Source organism: Labrus bergylta, chromosome 9 (genome assembly GCF_963930695.1).
Source record: "Labrus bergylta chromosome 9, fLabBer1.1, whole genome shotgun sequence".
NCBI lineage: Eukaryota > Metazoa > Chordata > Actinopteri > Labriformes > Labridae > Labrus > Labrus bergylta.
In genome coordinates, this window is record NC_089203.1 from 4,721,791 (window position 1) to 4,743,310 (window position 21,520).

General features: G+C 44.2%; 1 protein-coding gene across 5 annotated transcripts in view; it reads left to right on the forward strand.

The window, feature by feature from the left end:
- Positions 1-19,867, forward strand: part of tenm2a (teneurin transmembrane protein 2a) — a 222,362-nt gene extending 202,495 nt beyond the window's left edge. For all 5 annotated transcript variants that reach the window (XM_065958514.1, XM_065958515.1, XM_065958516.1 and 2 more), the window contains 21 exons: positions 780-899; positions 2,233-2,494; positions 2,783-3,050; positions 4,258-4,401; positions 5,795-6,044; positions 6,448-6,468; positions 6,619-6,848; positions 8,370-8,524; positions 8,820-8,921; positions 9,227-9,400; positions 9,735-10,372; positions 11,030-11,205; positions 13,538-13,773; positions 13,865-14,161; positions 14,410-14,967; positions 15,070-15,339; positions 15,435-15,845; positions 16,016-16,126; positions 16,347-16,614; positions 17,121-17,251; positions 17,432-19,867. In XM_065958514.1, coding sequence (XP_065814586.1) covers positions 780-899; positions 2,233-2,494; positions 2,783-3,050; positions 4,258-4,401; positions 5,795-6,044; positions 6,448-6,468; positions 6,619-6,848; positions 8,370-8,524; positions 8,820-8,921; positions 9,227-9,400; positions 9,735-10,372; positions 11,030-11,205; positions 13,538-13,773; positions 13,865-14,161; positions 14,410-14,967; positions 15,070-15,339; positions 15,435-15,845; positions 16,016-16,126; positions 16,347-16,614; positions 17,121-17,251; positions 17,432-18,169 — 5,560 coding nt within the window. In that variant the 3' untranslated portion in view covers positions 18,170-19,867. The remainder of the gene's footprint in view (positions 1-779; positions 900-2,232; positions 2,495-2,782; positions 3,051-4,257; positions 4,402-5,794; positions 6,045-6,447; positions 6,469-6,618; positions 6,849-8,369; positions 8,525-8,819; positions 8,922-9,226; positions 9,401-9,734; positions 10,373-11,029; positions 11,206-13,537; positions 13,774-13,864; positions 14,162-14,409; positions 14,968-15,069; positions 15,340-15,434; positions 15,846-16,015; positions 16,127-16,346; positions 16,615-17,120; positions 17,252-17,431) is intronic.
- Positions 19,868-21,520: the final 1,653 nt, after the last annotated feature.

Sequence of the window (21,520 nt, forward strand, 5' to 3'; positions counted from 1 at the left end):
ACTTGCTAACATTTAGTTCTTTATGTAAGGGATAATTTATAGTGGACAGAATGGACCCTGATGCAAAGCTGTGATTCCCTTTCTGCTATGCCTAGTTGGCCAATCAGAACCAAGTATTTCACACAGCCTTGTAATTACTCGTTATATAAAGTGTTAATAGGTCACCATAAAGCACTTTTTATTGGATACATGTATGTATACAACCAGGATATGAGTCCTGAACATGTTTGTAATTGTTTCATAGACTGGTGAGTATTCACACATGCTTTTAAGAATGCAGATATATCAGATAGTTTTCAGATTGGTTCACAGAGTCCAGTACCAAAGCCTTGCCATGATTCTTGGTCCCTTTTAGAGGATCTGTGAAACGCTGTCCAAGGTGCTGATTCCCATCTACTTACATTAAAACACACCGACATCGGATGATTCAAAAGGAAATAACTCATCAAAGTGATCATATTCTTAAATGTTTAAATGTTATTCAATGTGTGTATCCGTTATCTAGGGCATACCAGCACACACACAGGCATACACACACATCCATCTACGTTGTCATGTTTTGTTTACGTGATTGACATGAGCTAATGTGGATGGCGGGGCTTGCTGATTGCTTCTAATTAAGGAGTGGTGGAAGACCAGAGCAATAAATGATCATCTAAATTGGATGATTGAGAGATGGGGATATTAATCAAAACCAGATGATTGATGGTTAGGAAGGTTTTGGCTGATAGATTAACTATTGCCCTCTCACTCTTGTCTCTTCTTTTTTTTGTTTTCAGTCTGGCGTCTCTGATCCGGGGTCAGGTGTTGACTACAGATGGGACCCCACTGGTGGGGGTGAATGTGTCTTTTGTCAACTATCCCCAGTATGGATACACGCTGACACGGCAGGACGGCATGTACGTACAGCAGCTACACGGCACTCCTCGCTGAATCTCTGCAACTACCTCACCACACAGGGCGAATAATTAGATTACACTGGATTAGATTAGATCACACCGGATTAGATTAGGTTAGATTAGATTAATTTAGGAAACTGTAATGATCCCATGAGGAAAGTCGGCTAAGTCAGAAATAATTAGATACTGTAAGAAAGGGGATTTCAGATAAAGGAAGAGTAAATGTATTTACAGAAATGCAACTGAGAATTTAAACACAACAATCCCCTCAGTGGAAATGTATGAATACAAAATATAACTGAAGTGAAAATGAGAGGAAGAAAAACACATTATAAAAAATGAATATATTGTTCTGCTCAAATGAGAACGAATGCTGGAAGTAGAGCTTGTTTCCCCGTCAGGTCTTTACAGAACAAGTTTGCTTAAAGAATACACGCTACAGTGTGTGAAACCAAATAATAAGGTCATTAAAGAAACTTTTAGAGCAAACTTTGACTCCTTTGCTTGAAAGGCCTCTTCCTGAATGCATTCGGTTAACTCACCTGACATGTCTTTTCTATTCCCTCTGCAGGAACACCACTTTTAGGCTGCTTTAATTTGACTTCTCTGTCCAATTTCCCCTCCTACAAGTTATATCGAATTTTTAGTCCGGCTGACATCCGTAACATGTTATTACAAAGTCTGATACTGACCTCGTCTAAATGTGCAACCCTCTGTGTCTCCTGTCTCAGGTTCTTTAAGCACTCCTCTCCCTCCTCTAACTCGATGATTTCTTTGCAGTATTTTCTCCCAGTCAGGCCGAGCTGACACCGAAGCAGCTAATCTTCTTGTAACATTTGATTGACCTTGTGTTTCAGGGGGGCATTAACTCATCACTTTCATGGACTTGTGACTTGGGCCAACATGTTCTAATGTCCATGTCTGACCTTGTTTCGTTTTGATGAATGTTTTTTTTTTCTTCCAGTTGTTAGAATCTCTTTGTCACAGCAGCTCCAGACACTTACAGAGCTTTGATATTTTGTTACAGCAAATGTGGATACCATATGTGGAACCATAATGTGGAACATAAAACTAATAGTGTGCTAACAATTTGTTATTTTATATTTCAGAGCTTTTACTTTTGTCCACACAGTCTGTCTAGATTAAAATGTTGTAAGAGTGTGTTCTATCATATTAAATACTTTTAGAAACATTGATTCCAGGGGTTGTTTTTGTCTAAAGCAGTGATTTAAATGCTTTATTAGAAGAATCAAACACTAACACTGTGAGTCCATATAAAGGTCCACCACAGCACTCCCCACCTGTGCCTCACTCGCGTCCTCTTCCTCCTCAGGTTTGACCTGATAGCTAACGGCGGCGCATCTCTGACTCTGCGGTTCGAGCGCGCCCCCTTCCTGAGCCAGGAGCGCACAGTGTGGCTGCCCTGGAGCCAGTTTTATGCTATGGACACTCTGGTGCTTAAGACAGAAGAGAACACGATCCCGGGCTGCGACCTGAGCGGCTTCGTCAGGCCTGACCCTCTTGTGATTGCATCCCCTCTCTCCTCCTTCTTCAGCTCCAAGCCAGGGGAGAAACCCATCATACCGGAGACACAGGTGCAGTACCACTGAACTCTGGCAGCCGGCTAATCTCCCTTCTGGTCCCCTCGCTCTCTTTGTCACTCTCTTGTATACCTGCCTCCTGTAGCTCTCTTTCTCCTTTCACTTCCATAGCTTTCCCCCCCACATTTGTTACCTCTTTCTCTTATTTCTTTATTTCTTCCATTGTTTTTTTCCCTTTTTTTGTCCTTCAGCCGTGAGTGGAAGCGTGACCCCCATTACTCCCTCTCTCTCTAATCCCCCCTAATCCCTCCTCTCCTGTCGTCTTCTTTCATTGTCTTCCAGGTGCTGCATGAGCAGATCGAGGTGCCCGGCACAAGTCTGAAGCTGTGCTACCTAAGCTCCAGGACACAGGGTTACCGCTCCCTGCTCAAGGTGACCATGACTCCAGCTGTGGTGTCCATGGGGCTGCTGAAGGTTCACCTGATGGTAGCAGTGGAGGGACACCTCTTCCAAAAGTGGTTCCACGCCTCCCCTAACTTGGCCTACACCTACATCTGGGATAAGACCGACGCATACGGCCAGAGGGTGTACGGACTTTCTGAAGCTGTTGGTGAGTGGGTCGGATGGATAGAAGAGGAGACTATGTGGGTGAAAAGAGTAATTTCATCCCAGTGGATTAAAAGCCTTTCTTGGAGTAATAGCATAGGCTGTGACAGAGGGAAGGAGTGCTAATTAGGAAGCTTGAAGGAGACATAATACAGCAGAAACCCAGCCTCCATGTAGTACGTAGTATAGCCACAGTTAAGTGCTTTTTTTTCATACACACGTCTATTTTTCATCGAAGCAGAGCGTGGTTCAGTCAGCCAGCCGTAACTGCGGTGAAGGGTTATTAGCCATCAGGGTGAGTTAGCAGTTAGCTACTGGAGCAGCAAGCAGGAGTCCAGGGAAGCCTCAGCGCTATTACACTCCGCTGTCACAGTCGCTCACAGATGCTGTCAGGCAAACACGGCTGTCAGGACACAGATGCAGCGGACATCTGGGGCTTCAGTGGCGGACTGCAATCATGAGGGGGCATTGAGAATGAGGGGGTTTGGGAACTGACATTCACTCACAGATCCCCCGAGTACCCTGGATAAACTGTAAGTTCACCTTTTCTCAAAAAATCACAGCACTCATCTGTGGTTTACAGAAATGTTGTTTTCTGCTAAGCATGGGTTCATTTGTAGGTATACAGCACTATTATTTTCTCTGAAGTTGAAAAGGTGCTGCTCACAGCACTTTCACAGTGACTCAAGTGGGAGCTGATGTGTTAACACTCTCACTCTCAGGAAGACAACAGCACACACACACACATACATTCACACATACATTATACAGTGCATGTCACAGGAACACAGAATTGTCTCAACATATCTACCGCCCCCCCCCCCCCCCCCCCCCGGACGTATTTACTGACTTTCTTCCTTCTTACATTTAGCCAAATCAGCTAGAACATGTCTCTGATTGGGCTCCGATGTTATGTCTCCATGGCATCCTGTGTGACCTATAGGTTTAAAACATCGCCTGGGTAATCTGCCCAATTAACAAGGTTTTTAATTGATTTAACAGAAGATGTGAGGGTGTGAGGTAGGTGTGAGTGCAGATTTTGGTACAGGTGCTAACTAGATTCTCTGTGCATCACACGTTTCACAACTTCAATTAAGTTCGGAGGGTTATGCTCTCATGAAGTTTCCTCTTTCTGTTGTTTCCTTTTAAGTTTTCTTCTCTTCATCATTTATTTCTCATTCCTCTGACCTCTACTCCCTCCCTTTTTGTAGTATCCGTCGGCTACGAGTATGAATCCTGTGCCAGTCTCATCCTCTGGGAGAAGAGGACAACTATTCTGCAAGGCTACGAACTGGATCCCACCAGTCTGGGCGGCTGGTCACTGAACAAGCATCATATACTTAATACACGCAGCGGTATGTACACACACTCTTATATTCCCTCACTTATGAGCACTGACTTTTCCAATATCTTCCATATTTTCTGTATTTATGTTTATAAATGTATCTAGCTCCCGATGTGTAGCAGGTTTTGTATATCTCACCAAATCTGCTATTGCCTTCGGGACTGTGCAAACCATAATGTGCTTCCTGTGGTTCACATGAAGCTGCTAGGCGCCTCTTTTTACCTGGCAGTGAGGATTTTCACAGGAAGCGTTTATGTGTTGTCTCACCTAGTTTGACTCCCTTATCCACTCACACCAGCCCTGCTGTGTTAACATGTGTATGCCGACCAATCGGTGACAGGCACCCGAACAGAGGGGGGTCCGCAGAAGGGGCAGGGGAACATTTTGTAGGTGCTGATTCAGGATGTGGGGAGTCATTCTTGATGCATCATCTGCTTTACCATTATCTACCCTCCGTGCAGTAAAAAGCATAGAAATATATCGGGGCTGATGCACTGATGTTCACCTGCTGAGACAATTGATGTTCTAATGGTAAAGGCACAAGTGGAGACCCAAAGGTGTTCAGAGGTATTTTTAGAAGTGAGGGGATGTATTCACACAGTATTGTATAATCATGTTCTTTCTGGGAATGATGCAACGCTACAGTGTGACTAATGCCTGGTCATCAAAATGACTCAGAAGGTAATAAAATGCAACTCGTAGCGGCTGCTGGTTTACTTCACTGTTGAACAGCACACACAAATAGAGCTTTGATTGTGTGTCGTAGATCTGACTTAGTTTCTTCATAAGCGTTAAACGATCAACTAAATGTTGCCATCAGGATCATGACATGCTTTCACAGACACTGCTAACATACTGATGTTTAGAATAGGTAATGTTAACTATGCTCACTGTCTTCATTCAGCATGTTAGCTTGCTGCGTATTCATACTGTTTAGGAGGAGAATGATGGGAAGTCTAGGTACTGGAAAAGTTCCAACCTTTTCCTGAAGATAGAAGTAAACTAAGAGTTTAGGAATCACCAGCGTGACCTCAGTTTGTTTTTAGAGGGTTTGAATGAATCTGTACCTTATTTCAGTGCGATCAGTTTTTAGTCTTGACATTTTACTTGCTTGTGCAAATGCAAACTTATTAATGATTCTAGCATAAAAATTCCGGCAAATGCAACAAAATCATTTATTTTATCCTCATGCACCCTGAATGTCTGGACAAAATGGCAATATATTTAATTGTTGCTGACTAAATTAATTTGAGAATAAGCTGGTTGACTGTCTGGCATCGCCCTTCCTCCCTCACCCCCCAGAGCCACAAAGCTAGCGCAACTGAAAATTACAATATATTTTATATCAAAATGTTTTCCTCTAACTGTACAATGATCCTCTTCTACGTGTGTCCCCTGTCCAGGTATCCTTCACAAGGGAAGTGGTGAGAACATCTTTGTGACGGAGCAGCCACCAGTAATGACCAGCGTCATGGGAAATGGACGAAGACGCAGCATCTCCTGCCCCAGCTGTAACGGCCTGGCAGACGGCAACAAGCTTCTGGCACCGGTCGCTTTGGCAATGGGCACTGATGGCAGTCTTTATGTCGGGGATCTCAACTTTGTACGAAGGGTCTACCCGTCTATGAACACAACCGGCATCCTGGAACTGAGGTAAAGATCCCTAATGTGTATTTCAGGAAGGAGAGGTCAAAGAATTGTGTATACCAGATCAAATATAATGATGTTTCAGAATAAATACTGATAACATTAAAAAGGTTGGTTGGATTAGATTTAGAAGAGAGAGAAGAGTCCAGATGTTTACAGCATGTAGAAGGTGTACGATTGCATTTTTTCTCGACAAAGAAAAAAGTAAGGTGAGACACTAGGGATAGCATGATGGAAGAAGAATTATACACTGTACAAGAAACTGTTTCTCCAGGGTATTTTTACCCATGGTTAAATCTGCTGTTCACACCACAACCTGCTTTGTGTTGCTCTCTGTAGGTTGCTCTCCGCAGACTGTGTGAATTAACATTTGTTTTGTTGTGCTTTTATCTCACTTTCTCGCTTGAAGGAACAAAGATTTCCGACACAGGTAAGATCTTTATCACAATAAATTTGAAGTTACTTCTGCACATTTCAGCAACAATAGAGATAGTGAGGAGTGCCTGAAATCATTTCCAGTGAGGAAAAAAAAAACAACATTTAAGGTAAGTCTAAAATCATGCATTTTCTGTCACTGCAGCAATAATCCGACCCATAAGTACTTCCTGGCGGTGGATCCAGTCTCTGGGGCTTTGTTCATCTCAGACACCAACTCCCGCAGGATTTACAAAGTCCGCTCTTTAACGGGAGGCCGCCTGCTGTCAGACAATGCCGAGGTGGTGGCTGGGACGGGGGAGCAGTGTCTGCCCTTTGATGAGCGCTGCGGTGATGGGGGCAAGGCCACTGAAGCGACACTTATGAGTCCCAAAGGTGAGCAGGAGAAACTGTTATGTATACTTCTTTTAGTCAATTATCTTCTGAAATGAATCCGTTTGATGGTTTTTTCTGTTATAAGTGTTGAAAATGGAATATCTTTGTGTTTTGTATTGTTGTTCAGGCAAATTAAGAAAAAAAAAGATATCACTTTTAGCTGTGGGGAACTCTCTTTATTTTCTTTAATCAAACTGGCTGAGCCATTAAAAGATCAATCCAAAAAAAACAACAGAAACTAATCATTACTTACAATAAGGCCATCAGGAAACAACCTTTATATTTAGTCAGGATTATAGAACCATCATTGGTTCATCATTTGTACACTTTCATTCCCAATGAGGTATGCAAATAGAAATCATGTTTTCTTTTGTTTTTCTAATCTGTTGTCTTACACAGTTCTATGCTTACATAATCATCCGTAATTCAGCGCAGACAGGGAAACTGAGGGCGCTGATTAATGTGACTTGATCATTAATACATGTTTCTATTACAAACCCGTTGTTCTTGTGACTCGAGTGAAGCGGGCCAGAGACGGAAGGGGGTTATAAACCAGGTTAATGTTAAACTTATTAATGGCTTTTTCTTTTGTGGATCATTGGATCTGAGAACATTGTGACACCAAACTGTCAGGGATGTCACACTGTCACATTTCTCCGTCAGCGACACAAGTGTGTGTACATGTGGTGGTACATACAGTATTTGTGTGTGTGTGTGTGTGTGTGTGTGTGTGTGTGTGTGTGTGTGTGTGTGTGTGTGTGTGTGTGTGTGTGTGTGTGTGTGTGTGTGTGTGTGTGTGTGTGTGTGTGTCGGAGGAGGAGGAGAAAGGAGATGGTAGAAAAAAAAGAGAAGACAACGAGACACTGGTTCCCTCTAACCTGTCACAGGGAGAGTCAGCCATCGCACATCAGCTCGCCCTCTCTGCCTGTTTCCTCTCCGTCTCTGTCTCTTTCTCTCTCTCTCTCATTTGCTCTGTGAACCCTTTTCTCTACCCTCCATCTGTTGTTGTGTATCTCAGTGCACCTATGAGTTATTTTGGGGCACAGTTGCCTCATGCAAACACACCTGTCTGAATCCCTGCTGCCTGGTAGACTGACAGGCCTGACACTGCACCACTGGTAAACGATTGAAGAAGTGAAACAAATGAAAAGTAGAAAGATAGGGATGACAAAGAAAAGCTAGGAGATGTAACTAAGGAAGGAAGTAGAGAATACTCTGGATCACTTTGCCTTTTTAAGGAATCAACTTGCGGTCTACAGTTGCCCTCTGGGAGGAGCTCGGCTCTGCAATTCCGATGACTCATCCTCAAAACTAACACTTCTCTAACAGTTCAATGCCCGCTCCATCACTTTCTTCCCTCTCATTCGGTGAAGCATTGAGCAATTCAGCTGTCAGGGCTGCTATCTGTTTTCAGCTGGTGGAAAGAGTGAAGTTTAATTGACTAAAAAACGTCTATGGGTTCACCCTGCAGCAGTTTGAGTTATGAGTCGTCACTCAGGGTGTTCATCTTGGCTTTGACAGGTATCGCAGTGGATAAAAACGGCCTGATGTACTTTGTGGATGCCACCATGATCCGAAAGGTGGACCAGAACGGCATCATCTCCACTCTGCTGGGGGCCAATGATCTCACCGCCGTGCGGCCGCTGAGCTGTGACAACAGCATGGACGTCAGCCAGGTAGGAAGTGTGGGAGAGACACGGGGGTGATGGGGAGATAGATGATGATCTAACAGCCACTCTGAGTGCTCGGCTATGATTGTGTGGACACGTGCCAGCCAGGAGGTCGGGGACGGAACTGATTTAGGGCGGGATTAAAAGAGTCCATTGATGCATTAATGGATCCAAAGAGAGTGCGGACTGCAGTCACTTTTTAAAAAAATGAAGAAGAGACTAGCATGAACCTTGGCGTCCTATCAAAACGCCTCCCACATAACAGATATCCTCTCATGTTTCACTTTGTTTCGCCCGTCAGGTTCGTTTGGAGTGGCCTACGGACTTAGCAGTGAACCCCATGGACAACTCTCTCTACGTCCTGGAAAACAATGTCATCCTCCGCATCACTGAGAACCACCAGGTCTGTTATACATGGCTAGGTGGCCACTGCAGCACCCTTAGAGTGGACACTCACTGTAGGCTTTTGACAGGATTTGGTCCTAATTAGTCTTTCTCGGCCCAATTTAGAAGTAAAAGTTCAACTGCTAATGTAGTTTTCTAAGTTTTAAAGTGGTGCGATATTACTCCTTAATTAGCTTCAGGGATATTTTACTTTCTGGAGTCTAAATTCAGTGTTGAAAGATTATTTTTTTAAATAGGGAAGCACTTTTAATATCTGACTATTTTAATCGTATAGATTTGGTCGTCTCTGTTGTTTTTCTACAGGTGAGCATCATAGCAGGTCGGCCCATGCATTGTCAAGTGCCAGGAATCGACTACAGCCTTAGCAAGCTGGCTATACACGCGGCCCTGGAAAGTGCCACGGCCATTGCTTTGTCACACACCGGCATGCTCTACATCGCTGAGACAGATGAGAAGAAAATCAACAGAGTGAGACAGGTAGGAAACAGAGGAGGACTGCACTCAGTTGTTTGGCTGTGCAGCACTTTTATTTTAATATATAAAGCTATTTTGTTGGCAAGAAAAACCGACAGCACAGCCGGTCAAGCCATGTGGGAGGGTTTTTTTTTTTTTAAGAGATTCTGAGATTGTTTCAGATCTCCAGACACTACATTCAGTTGAGAGACTTGAACTTGTTTCCATTTCTGTGTTTTGAGAACTCAAAATGATTTTGGGGTTTGATAATATATTTTCTTTCACTAGATTGTGACCTTTTTTTTTTTTTGCAATCTCATCGTTCCTTTTCCATTGTCTGCCTCTTTTGTTTTTGTAGGTGAGCACTAATGGAGAAATCTCTCTTCTGGCCGGTGCCGCCTCCGACTGCGACTGCAAGAATGACGTCAACTGCAACTGCTTCTACGGCGACGATGGCTATGCCCCCGACGCTGGCTTGAACTCCCCCACCTCCTTGGCCGTTTCCCCTGATGGGACGCTCTTCATTGCTGACCTCAATAACATACGCATCAGAGCCGTGCGAGCAAACCGTCCCGGCCCCGCTGTCTCCAGCGTGGGCTACGCAGGGTCTGCACAGTATGAGGTGGCGTCGCCCAGGGAACAGGAGCTGTACGTCTTCAACGGGGAGGGGCTTCACATCCAGACCATTAGCCTGGTGACCGGGGAGCCGCTTTTCAACTTCTCCTACGGTCCTGATGGAGAGCTGGCCACGCTGAGTGATAATTGCAACAACACGGTGAAGGTGAGGAGGGACGGCCAAGGACAAGGGGGTGCAGCGGGCCTGCTCAGACTGGTGCTGCTACCCGAGAATCAAGTGGTGACCCTCGGACTGGACCCCACTGGGAGGCTGCGAAGTGTGTCAGCCATGGGCCAGGAGGTGGCTCTGATGGGTTACAGTGGCAACACAGGTCTCCTGGCGACCAAAGCCGATGAGACCGGATGGACCACATTTTACCAGTGAGTGTTTGTGAAAGTGTCTGACTATGTGTTTGTATTATTCAAACCCTCTTCCACACGTCTGAAATACAAAATGAATGAGTTTCACAGGTTTTTATGTTGATCACGTTCCAGTACATCCTCAAGTACACATAGTGACACAACACAAAGTGTACTGCTGCCCCCTAGTGGTGGCTTTTAGTGCGACAGCCAGAGCCTGTAAGGTGACTGGTCTGTTCCCTCTGGCAGTGTTAGCGCAAGGGTATTTTGAGTGCGAGACAGACACGTGTATATGAAAAATATATTTTATTTGCAAGCTTAACTCATCTAACTCAGTGCCTAGTGTGTTTTATACATTATGATATCTGTAGTGGATTCAAGTGGTGTTTTAATTTGTTGGTTTTACAAAGTAGAGTAGAGATTTTTAGATTATATTATTACAAAGATTGCGTTTGGGATTTTTTCCCTTACGCCTAAAATGTGTATTTAATCTACACATTATTGTGAAGTTCCCTTTTTGAGTTTAACTTTTTATTTGATGTAAATAAACAATTACTGAATGTATTATTGGTCTTGCTGCTAAACTGCGGCTACAAAGCATAAAGTCGATCTCTCTTTCTATAAATATATTTATCTAATTATGTCCTCCCCCTCACTCCCACACCCGTCATCACTCAGGTACGACAGCGAGGGTCGCCTGACCAACATGACATACCCGACAGGCATGGTGACGAGTCTCCACCGCGAGATTGAGCGCTCCATCAACATCGACATTGAGAGCTCCAGCAGGGACGACGATGTCACAGTCATCACCAACCTGTCCTCTGTGGAAGCCTCGTACACCGTGGTGCAAGGTAGAGACGTTCCCACTCAGCAAATACAGAGGGAAAAGAGCTCGTCATGAATTTTTAAATATGTTTGTGAACATTGCAGAGTGTGTGGCACGAAGGGTTGGATGAATGCTGGACACAAATCACCACCAGAGGGCTAGATAAATCAAATTGAATATAGATGATTTCTGAATTAATTATTTTTCATTGACTGTTTTTGAAAGGTTTAAATCAAAATGCCTGAAATCCTCAAGAAGTCTAACTGGGTTCTTTTCATTTCATATTGATATATTGATGAGATGCGTACACACTCCATAACTTCTTAATCTTGGTATTCAAAAAACATAGCTGCCCTCTGTGATGCTGAATATGCGCCGGCCTGCCGCCTCTAATTGAAAGTCTTGTAATTTTCACTCAGTTATGTGAATGCTCCAGGAGATTATTTTTCCTCTTCTACCCGCATCCAGCCCTCTCTTACTCCCTCTTATGGAGTAAAATTACTAATATATAGCTGTTAATCCCAGCTGGGATCATCCTGCTTTTGAATATCATCACAGCAAAATTCATTAACTCATGTAGAGTGAATCCTCCTCATCCCTCAAGCATTCTCCTCACACACACACACACACACACACACACACACACTGTCATACAAATACAGCTCTCAACCTGTTCCCATGATCCCTGAGCTTATTTGGTCTGTTTGGAGAGGAGGAAGAAGAAGCAGAGTAATTGCCTTTCTTCCCTTGACCAGTGTGAGCGGCGTGACAAAAGTGTGTATGCAGGCTGTGGGTGATATGAGTCTGAAGGCCACAGAGAAAAATAAGTTGTAGATGTATTCAGTGATCCACCTGCAGTGCGGGAGGAAAACGGTAGAGTTGTTCACGGAGCTGTAAGTCATTTAAGGTTTCCAGCGCACTGTGTGGGTTTCAGCACAGCTCTCTGCTGACATACTCACTTAACCATCTCCCTCTCTTTTCCGCTCTTTCTCGCTCTCTTCATTAACTCCTGCACAGTGAATTCTCCTTGGCCCTCAAGCTCCCGTTTCTCTCCCTCTCTCCCTCTCCCTTGCTTCGGTTTTATTACGAGGTTGTTCAGACAGAGAGAGCAAGGAAGATTTATCTAAAGGCTGTTGCTGCCAAGTCAATGGAAAAAGCTTCACTTGTCTGTTTGAGGCGTTGTTAAAATGTGCCTGGAGCTTTATTACAAATTGGCCTTATGGATTACTGTCATTTATGGCAGGGCTTCAAAGGGAGACACCATCTGATCCCCTCACCTTTTGTAAATGAATTCAAAAAAAAAAAAAGATCTCACACCGCATGTGCCAGATATTTCTGAGCCGACAAAACAATTTTTATCTTACTTTGAATCACATCGTTGTGATCGGGACGTCTGTTTTTCAGACATCAGAGGGAAAAATTAGACTCAGCATTAGGCACGGGCTTATCTGTTTCTATTCTTGTGTTTGAGACTGAGTCATAAGGAGATCGCAGGATTGTAGATATCTGTCAGTGTTTTCCTCATTCAGAACATTTTTTGAGTTTGTACAGTCTTTTAATCTGGCCCTTTGATGTTTAATGATTATGTTCTGATTCATACTAACAAGAGTCTCTAAGCTTCTTTTCTAGTTAATTTAATTTCAAGCAGAAAAGCATCAACACGACCTGTGCTGTTTAATAGTTTAATAGTCTATTAAAGTAAATGTTCCTTTTTCCTTTAACCCCGATGTAAAAAGAAAAATGTGACAAGAAGTAAGATTGAATTGCATTACAAAACAAAACAACAGCTGTGGCACTGAGAGGATTGAACAGAACACCATTCAGTGTCAGTATTAAAGAAAGAGGATCCTTGTTATGTTTAAAATATTAGGCCATCCCAGTTTAAATTTGGGGTTGGCAATATTAACACCGCACTGAGCCTCTCTTCCGCATCGGGAGGTTTTGACAAGCTATTAAAATTTCTATTGAAATCTCATCACATAATTCTTTTCTTGAGAAAGGATGAAAGAGCAAAGCAGCCATATATATATAGACATATATATATGACGAATCCCATATCCTCCTTGTCAAACCAATGCCCCCAATCGATTCTCTTGTCTTTTCTGTCACATTAAGGACCATAGGTCGGATAATTAGGAAAGGAACCCTCCAATACTCAGAAGAGTTTTTAATAGTGCAGGATTTCTATCCCACGATTGAGAAGAAAAAAAGTCTCTGTCATCAGTATCCAACCCAAATCAAATATATCCGTCCATGGTTCATGTCGAGGTTGGGGTCTTACATCCTTAAGTAGACTGGATTTGAATGCATTAAGATGACTCCATGCTTACCTTTTACCTGTCTGTCTCCCTCTACAGACCAGGTGAGGAACAGCTACCAGCTGTGTAACAACGGCACCCTGAGAGTGATGTATGCAAATGGTATGGGCATCAGCTTTCACACAGAGCCACACATACTGGCCGGCTCGGTCAGCCCCACGATCGGCCGCAGGAACATCACGCTGCCCACCGACAACGGCCTCAACTCTATCGAATGGCGTCTACGTAAGGAGCAGACCAAGGGCAAGATCACCGTGTTCGGGAGGAAGCTGAGGGTGAGTTGTCTCTGTGACAGCACTTGGTAGCAACACATCTAACAGCTTGGCATAAGATTTTTACACTCTCCCCCCCCCCCTCTCTTTTCAGGCTCATGGCCGCAATCTTCTCTCCATCGACTTTGACCGTAACACACGCACCGAGAAGATTTACGACGACCACAGAAAGTTCACGCTGCGCATCATGTACGACGCTCAGGGTCGGCCGGCCATGTGGCTCCCCAGCAGCAGCCTGGCCGTGGTCAACGTGTCGTATTCCACCACCGGGCAGCTCGTTGGTCTGCAGAGGGGGAGCATGAGCGAGAGGACCGAGTTCGACCCCCAGGGACGCATTCTGTCTCGTTCTTTTGTGGACGGGAAGGTGTGGAGCTACAGTTACCTCGACAAAGTAAGTTTGTTTATCTCAACCGCTGTCATCCAGGTAATCAAATCATGTGTAGGAAAATCAATAAAAAAAGAAGGAACTGTCATTGGATTGGAGAAATTGAGCGTAATAATACTTCATTTTTATGGTTGTAAAAATTCAAATTTGTCAGCTGACAGCAAATTAATTCTGCTGCCATTTCACAGGAGGCATGTCGGCCATGATAATGCTGTTAAATTAATCCCTATTTTTGCCTGCCTTTCTGCCTACAGTCCATGGTGCTGCTCCTGCAGAGCCAGAGACAGTATGTCTTTGAGTTTGACGCCTCGGGCCGGGTCACAGCTGTCACCATGCCCAGCGTCGCCCGCCACACCATGTTCACGCACGTGTCAGTCGGCTACATTCGCAACACCTACAACCCCCCGGAGAGCAACGCGTCCATCATCCACGACTTCAGCGAGGACGGCAGACCTCAGGCCTCGCACTTCCTGGGCACCGGCCGCCGCGTCCTCTACAAGTACGGCAAGCTGGCCAAGCTGTCGGAGATCGTGTACGACAGCACCGCCGTCACCTTCGGCTACGACGAGACAGCCGGCGTGCTGAAGATGGTCAACCTGCAGAGCGGGGGCTTCTCGTGCACCATCCGCTATCGCAAAATGGGCCCGCTCATCGACAAGCAGATCTACCGCTTCAGCGAGGAGGGGATGGTCAACGCCAGGTTCGACTACACCTACCACGACAACAGCTTCCGCATCGCCAGCATGAAGCCGGTCATCAGTGAGACTCCACTTCCTGTAGACCTCTATCGATATGACGAGATCTCTGGAAAGGTGCAGAAATGTAGCTCACTTTGATTGTGGATTTTTCTCTTTTTTTCTGCTTCCCATGTCACTCACCTTTTCTCTCTGAACCGTTCTGACCCTCTGCTACAGGTGGAGCACTTTGGAAAATTTGGAGTCATATACTATGACATCAATCAGATTATCACCACAGCTGTCATGACGCTGAGCAAGCATTTCGACACCCATGGGCGCATCAAGGAGGTCCAGTATGAGATCTTCCGCTCACTCATGTACTGGATGACGGTGCAGTACGACAGCATGGGGCGTGTCGTGAAGAGAGAGCTCAAGATTGGGCCCTATGCCAACACCACTCAGTACCGCTATGATTATGATGGAGACGGACAGCTCAGTGGTGTCAAGGTGATAAATCCTGTCTTATCTTTAGAATTTTAAGTATTTATGGCACATGCAGGAATGAACTGTTTGACTGAATCCCTCTTTCTTGTTTTCCACAGGTCAATGATTGGTCTACTTGGCGCTACAGCTACGACCTAAACGGTAACCTCCATCTGCTGAACCCCGGTAACAGCGCCCGCATCCTGCCCCTCCGCTACGACCTGAGAGACCGCATCACCCGCCTGGGAGACGTCCAGTACCGCCTGGATGAAGACGGCTTCCTCAGCCAGCGGGGGTCGGATGTCTTTGACTATAACTCCAAAGGTCAGCTGCTGAGGGCCTACAACAGGGGCCCCGGCGGGTGGAGCGTCGTGTATCACTATGACGGGCTTGGCCGCAGGGTGTCCACCAGAAACAGCCTGGGAAATCACCTCCAGTTCTTCTATGCTGACCTCAACCACCCGGCCAGGGTCACACACATCTTCAACCACTCCAGTTCAGAAATCTCATCGCTCTACTATGACCTGCAGGTAGGCAATGGTGTACCTGCAGCAGGTCTTGCTTTATATTTGAACAGATTTATTTTTTTTGACTCTCCTTTCCAAGGGTCTTAATTAAAGCTGCTAAATCATATTTGTAAGCACAAAACAAAGATCATGCGACGCAGTTTAAGTATACTGTATTTCTGTCTTGTGATCAGGGTCATTTGTTCGCCATGGAGGTGAGCAGTGGAGAGGAATACTACATCGCTTCAGACAACACTGGCACACCGCTCGCTGTCTTCAGCAGCAATGGACAAATGATCAAACAGGTAAAACACAAATCTGTGAAGGTCACCTTAATTGCAATCACTTACTGCTACAAAATGTCTTGGAACTGAATGGAAGAAACAGCATGAACCTGCACATTGAAAAAAGCTCCTCTCTGGGGAAAGCTCTTCTGTGCCTGACACATTGTTCTGACCTTTTCCTTCAGCGGTAGAGCTGAGAAAAAAAACCAAAAGCAAATTGAATCTGCTTTGTGTCACCCAGGTGCAGTACACTGCCTACGGAGAAGTGTACCTGGACTCCAACCCGGAGTTCCAGCTGGTGGTGGGTTTCCACGGCGGACTCTACGACGCCCTGACTAAACTGGTCCACTTCACCCAGCGGGACTACGACGTGTTGGCCGGGCGCTGGACCTCGCCCGACTACAGCATGTGGCCCAAGATAGGGAAGGATCCCTCTCCATTTAATTTGTACATGTTCAAGAACAATAACCCTCTCAGTGACATGCTGGATGTCAAAAACTATGTCACAGGTAAATTATGTATAAATATTACTAAGACACTAAAGTAAGCTTTGTATGTAAGAAATCATTTAGAATATTTCAGCTATTTGTACTTTGACAAAGGTTTATGTTTTCTTTCTTTTTCTAAAATGTAAGTTCATGAGACTGCGTGAATCTTTAAACTAAACTTTTTTTCAAGCTAACACATTTGTAAGGAGATAAAGTAGAAAGTTAAGCTAAACTCATCGCTGTAAGCGTGATTTAGTCACATTTACAGAAGAATCTTAAATAAGCCTGTTACATCCTGACACGGGTTGATATCTCCAGTGAGCAGAAAAAACAGAATGTCATGAACAAGATAGTTTGAGCGAGTTACAATGTACTACAGATGGTACAGTTGCTGCTAGCCTTGCATAACACCAGATGAGTCAAAGGCACACACACACTTCACTTTTTTTATGAAGAAAAATGATTCATTTGCGACCTTGTTTAACTTTGTTACTCAGCGAATGAATTTTTCATCCTGTCTGCTGTAGATGTGAAGAGTTGGCTGGTGATGTTTGGCTTCCAGCTCAGTAACATAATCCCTGGGTTCCCTCGACACTCGCTCTACTTTGTGGAGCCACCGTATGAGCTGCAGGCCACACAGCACTGTGAGAACGGACAGGTATGAGCCAGTGTGCTTTCTGTCAACAGAATGAAAGCCAAAATGAATCCCATGATAGTGATTCAGCTTTTTCTTGTGAATGTCAGTGTAAATACACCAGCCATGTTTTACAGCAAAAGCCAAATGTGGCCGTCAGTTCTTCAAAAAAAGTCACCAAGCTTTCTCCTCTTTCTCATTCAGCTCATCACTGGTGTGCAGCAAGCAGCGGAGCGTCACAACCAGGCCTTCATGGCCCTCGAGGGTCGTCTACTCGACAAGGAGAGGAGGAGACGCAAGGACAAACCTGGTCACTGGTTCGGCACCAGTACTCCCATCATAGGCCGAGGAGTAATGCTGGCTCTGAAGGAAGGCCGAGTGGTGGCTGGAGTGTCGGCTCTGGCCAGTGACGACAGCCGTAAGGTGGCGTTGGTGCTCAATGGCGCCCAGTACCTCGAAGGCACACATTACACACAGGACGGGAAGGACTGTCACTACTTTGTGAAAGTGGGCTCCGCTGACAGTGACCTGTTGGCTTTGGGGCTGACCAACGGGCGCAAATCCCTGGAGAGCGGCATCAATGTGACAGTGAGTGGCCGCTCAAGGAGAGGAGTGACTGTGGAGTTTGCTGTGCCCTCGTTGGTACTGAGTGTTCGGTACGGCCTCGCTGTCGACGTGGTGGACGAAGAGAAGGTAAGACTGTTGGAGCTGGCCCGGCAGAGAGCCTTGGCGGGGGCCTGGGCCAAGGAGCAGCAGAGGGCCAGGGACGGGAAGGGGGGCAATCGCCTCTGGACTGAGGGGGAGAGACAGCAGCTTCTAACGACAGGCCGAGTACAAGGCTACGACGGCTACTATGTGCTGCCTGTGGAGCAGTATCCAGAACTGGCCGACAGCAGCAACAACATCCAGTTCCTGAGACAGAACGAGATGGGCAAGAGGTAACAGCCCTGAGGAATAGACTCGTCCCTCTCTCCCACTCTCACTTCTCTAGATCTCTGCTCCTTAGTCTCGCCCAGCCTCCTCAACCCTTCTCCTTTTAAAAAAACCCAATGGAGATTCAACCAACATACGGGGTTACTCGCGGAACGCTGCAGGGACTTTTGAAAAGAATGACTTATCAGAAAAAACATATTGTTAATTTTACTGCCACAGGCAAAAAAAAGTTATCATTTGGTCAAATGGCTCTTTTTTGAGAAAAAAAAACAAAACTTTGAACAACTGAAAAAGCACTGAAGAACTTTAAAGAACTGTTGCTTAGCGAATAAGAAGATTCCCCTTTTTAAAAAAGATAGTGATATTTTCGCCCATATTTTTTGGGTCACACTGAGAGCGGCCATAACAGCTGCTGATCACACGGTGGAGTTGTACGGCGCTGGCTCTCTGCAGTAAAGGCTTGTCTGTCTCTTATAAACACTGAAGGCACAGGGACCAAAGTGAAGACAAAAGCTACTCCAGAGTGCTGGCATTACGACTTCACATCAACCGAGGACATCATAAACAAGCAACTGACAAGGCAATGTGGAAAAGTCACCCTATACTATGAGTCGTCTCCCTGTCTCAGGCCTCCCATCGTCCACCTCGGACCAGCCCGCTGCTTCTGAGGCAGCACACATCCAACCAAGCAACACACAAGCTAACAGCAGAATGAAGCGATTCAAGCTGTTAATGGACTCCAAAATAAAACTTTTTAAAAAAACAAAGTCAAAAAAAGTGATGGCTATATTTGTGGACAGTGGTGTCACACAGCATTGTTTATTTTGAAATGGGGAGAAGAATCATATTACTACATATGTGTCCGCCTACACTAAATTTCAGGATGTTGCGTATACTGTAGATGCCGTAGTTTTGTACGTTTCAGTCGCGGTAGAATTGTGAGACTTTCACCAAGGCACTTCTGTACAGAACGATTCAAACACACAACTCACAGAGTCCGGACAACATGCTCAGTTTAGTATTTATTTTATTTTAAACTTTTTTTATTTATTTATTCTTAGTACTATATGACAATCATGAATGAGTCACCAGTTCTATTCCAAATGAACATAATGGATGAGTTTATTTTCTTTTGTAAAATATGTATGAAATGTTCATTTTGTTTTTGTATTACTTTCAGTTTGCTGCCAGGGCAAATAATAGTCACTCTCAAAAAGAATAATTTATGTAATAAAGTGTTTTAACAAAAAAAACGGTTTATACTTTAAATAAAGTCTTTAAAACTGTGAAATCTGTTTTTTCGAAATATATTTCAATGTACAGTGTATAGACCTACCTTTATGCAGCACAGTAGAATATTGTCAAGAATATCGAGTTTTATATTTCTAAGAGGAAGTGGCTTGTAATGTGCAAAATCTTTAGCTGGTCTTACTACTCTAGAGTTTTGTGGCACTCTAATATTCCATATCTACAATATCAATCCCCAGTTTGTTGTTTTTGACTGTTTTTTGGTTTGGAAGCAGAGATGTTTCTGTCCTAGATCCCGACAGCAGTAGCAGTAATGGATCCTTCTCACTGTGAAGAGACTCGTGCTGGATGTCATATTGTACCAAATCAGTATTATCAAAGGATGATTCTTATACATTCACTGAAACGAGACTCTTCTGAGAACCTTATCAATAAAACATAATTGTTTACTTCAAATGAGCAACGTGTACTTTTCACTTTCATCTCATGTTTCTGTTTGAAGTTGTTTGTGTTCTTTCTCTCTCCGGGTGCAACTTCCACCAGACTTCACAGCATACATCACCATAAGTTCATTTCAGAGCACACTTTTTTTTAAGTTGCAGAGCTCTATTGATTCACACAGCTTTTCCCCTTTTGTTAATTATGCATCAGTCTGACAGATAAAGTACTCATGTGCTCCAGACATTGACTATAACAAAACACTGCAATTATTGTTTCCCTCCTCCAAACACATTATCGTATTCTTAAGACACTTTAACAGGGGCAAATGTTTTTAAGACTGTTTCACCGATGTGCTATTAAGTAGCCATTACAATTACCCATGTGAAGTGTTTACAGATAACTGTGATTTCTGAGGATCATTCAACTTTATTCCATTAAATCTAAGACGACTCTACTCCTTATAGCTGGAGCTAAATAAAATGTGTTTATATAAAATACTTATATTTAAAAAAAGAGTATCTGGCATTATGTTTAAAAAGTCCCTTGAGTAAAGAACTGCACGGAGAATAATCACACAATCCTTCCAGTTCCCACAGCTCTTGTTACTGTGTGAACTCGTCGCTGTGGTTGTTCATAGTTCGATTTTAAACTGAGGCAGGCAACATTTTCCAACATGAGAGTTACAAAAACAAAGGAAACTACCTGCAGCGCTGAACAGCAGTGAATAAAATGAAGCCTTTAACATCTGATACACACAGTATTCAAAATGAGTGTTTATGATGCAACCTATCTGCTGGATGTGTAATTGTGTTAGGCTTGTGTTCACAGCAGACTGTATAACATGTTCAGGTTTGCTTACAGTGCCCCCAAGTGGTCAATTTAGGTTATTGCAAGTTTTCAAGTTAAATTACTGTAAACTGCAGGTTTATCAGCAATGAAAACTACTTTAATGTGCTGAAGATAAACTCATCACCCAGAAAGGCATGTTGCGTAATATAAAGTAAAACACAGGTTTAATGTTGTAATTGGTCAATGTAGGTTTTCTTTAGTTTTCATACTGAGTGGTTGTTCAATTCAAATGGTAAATGGACTTGAGCTGGGAATTGAAACCTCGACCTTCCGGTTGAGAGACGACTCTACCAACTGAGCCACAGCCGCTCCATCTGTGACTATTCTGCAAAGCATTTCGTTTTATAAACTGAGCTTTTTTTTATTGAAAATCCTTCTTCAGAAAAGTCACTTGTCACTGGATCGATTATTTAAGTCTATGCTGTGGAACTGACCTGACCTGTATAGTGCTACAGTAAAACTTTTCCAGTAGTCCCTTCATTGCTTTAGTTTCACTTGAAGGAAACAGAGTGTTGTGCATCAGGCAGGGAGCCATGTTGCTGCCTGCCGTGTTAAAAATAGTTGAATGGATACAGCCTGGCCCCAGTACACTGATCTATGCTCCAGAGTCCCCTTGAACCTCCCGCACACGCGCACACACACACACACACACACACACACACACACACACACACACACACACACACACACACACACACACACACACACACACACACACACACACACACACACACACACACACACACACACACACACACACACACACACACACACACACACACACACACACACACACACACACACACACACACACACACACAC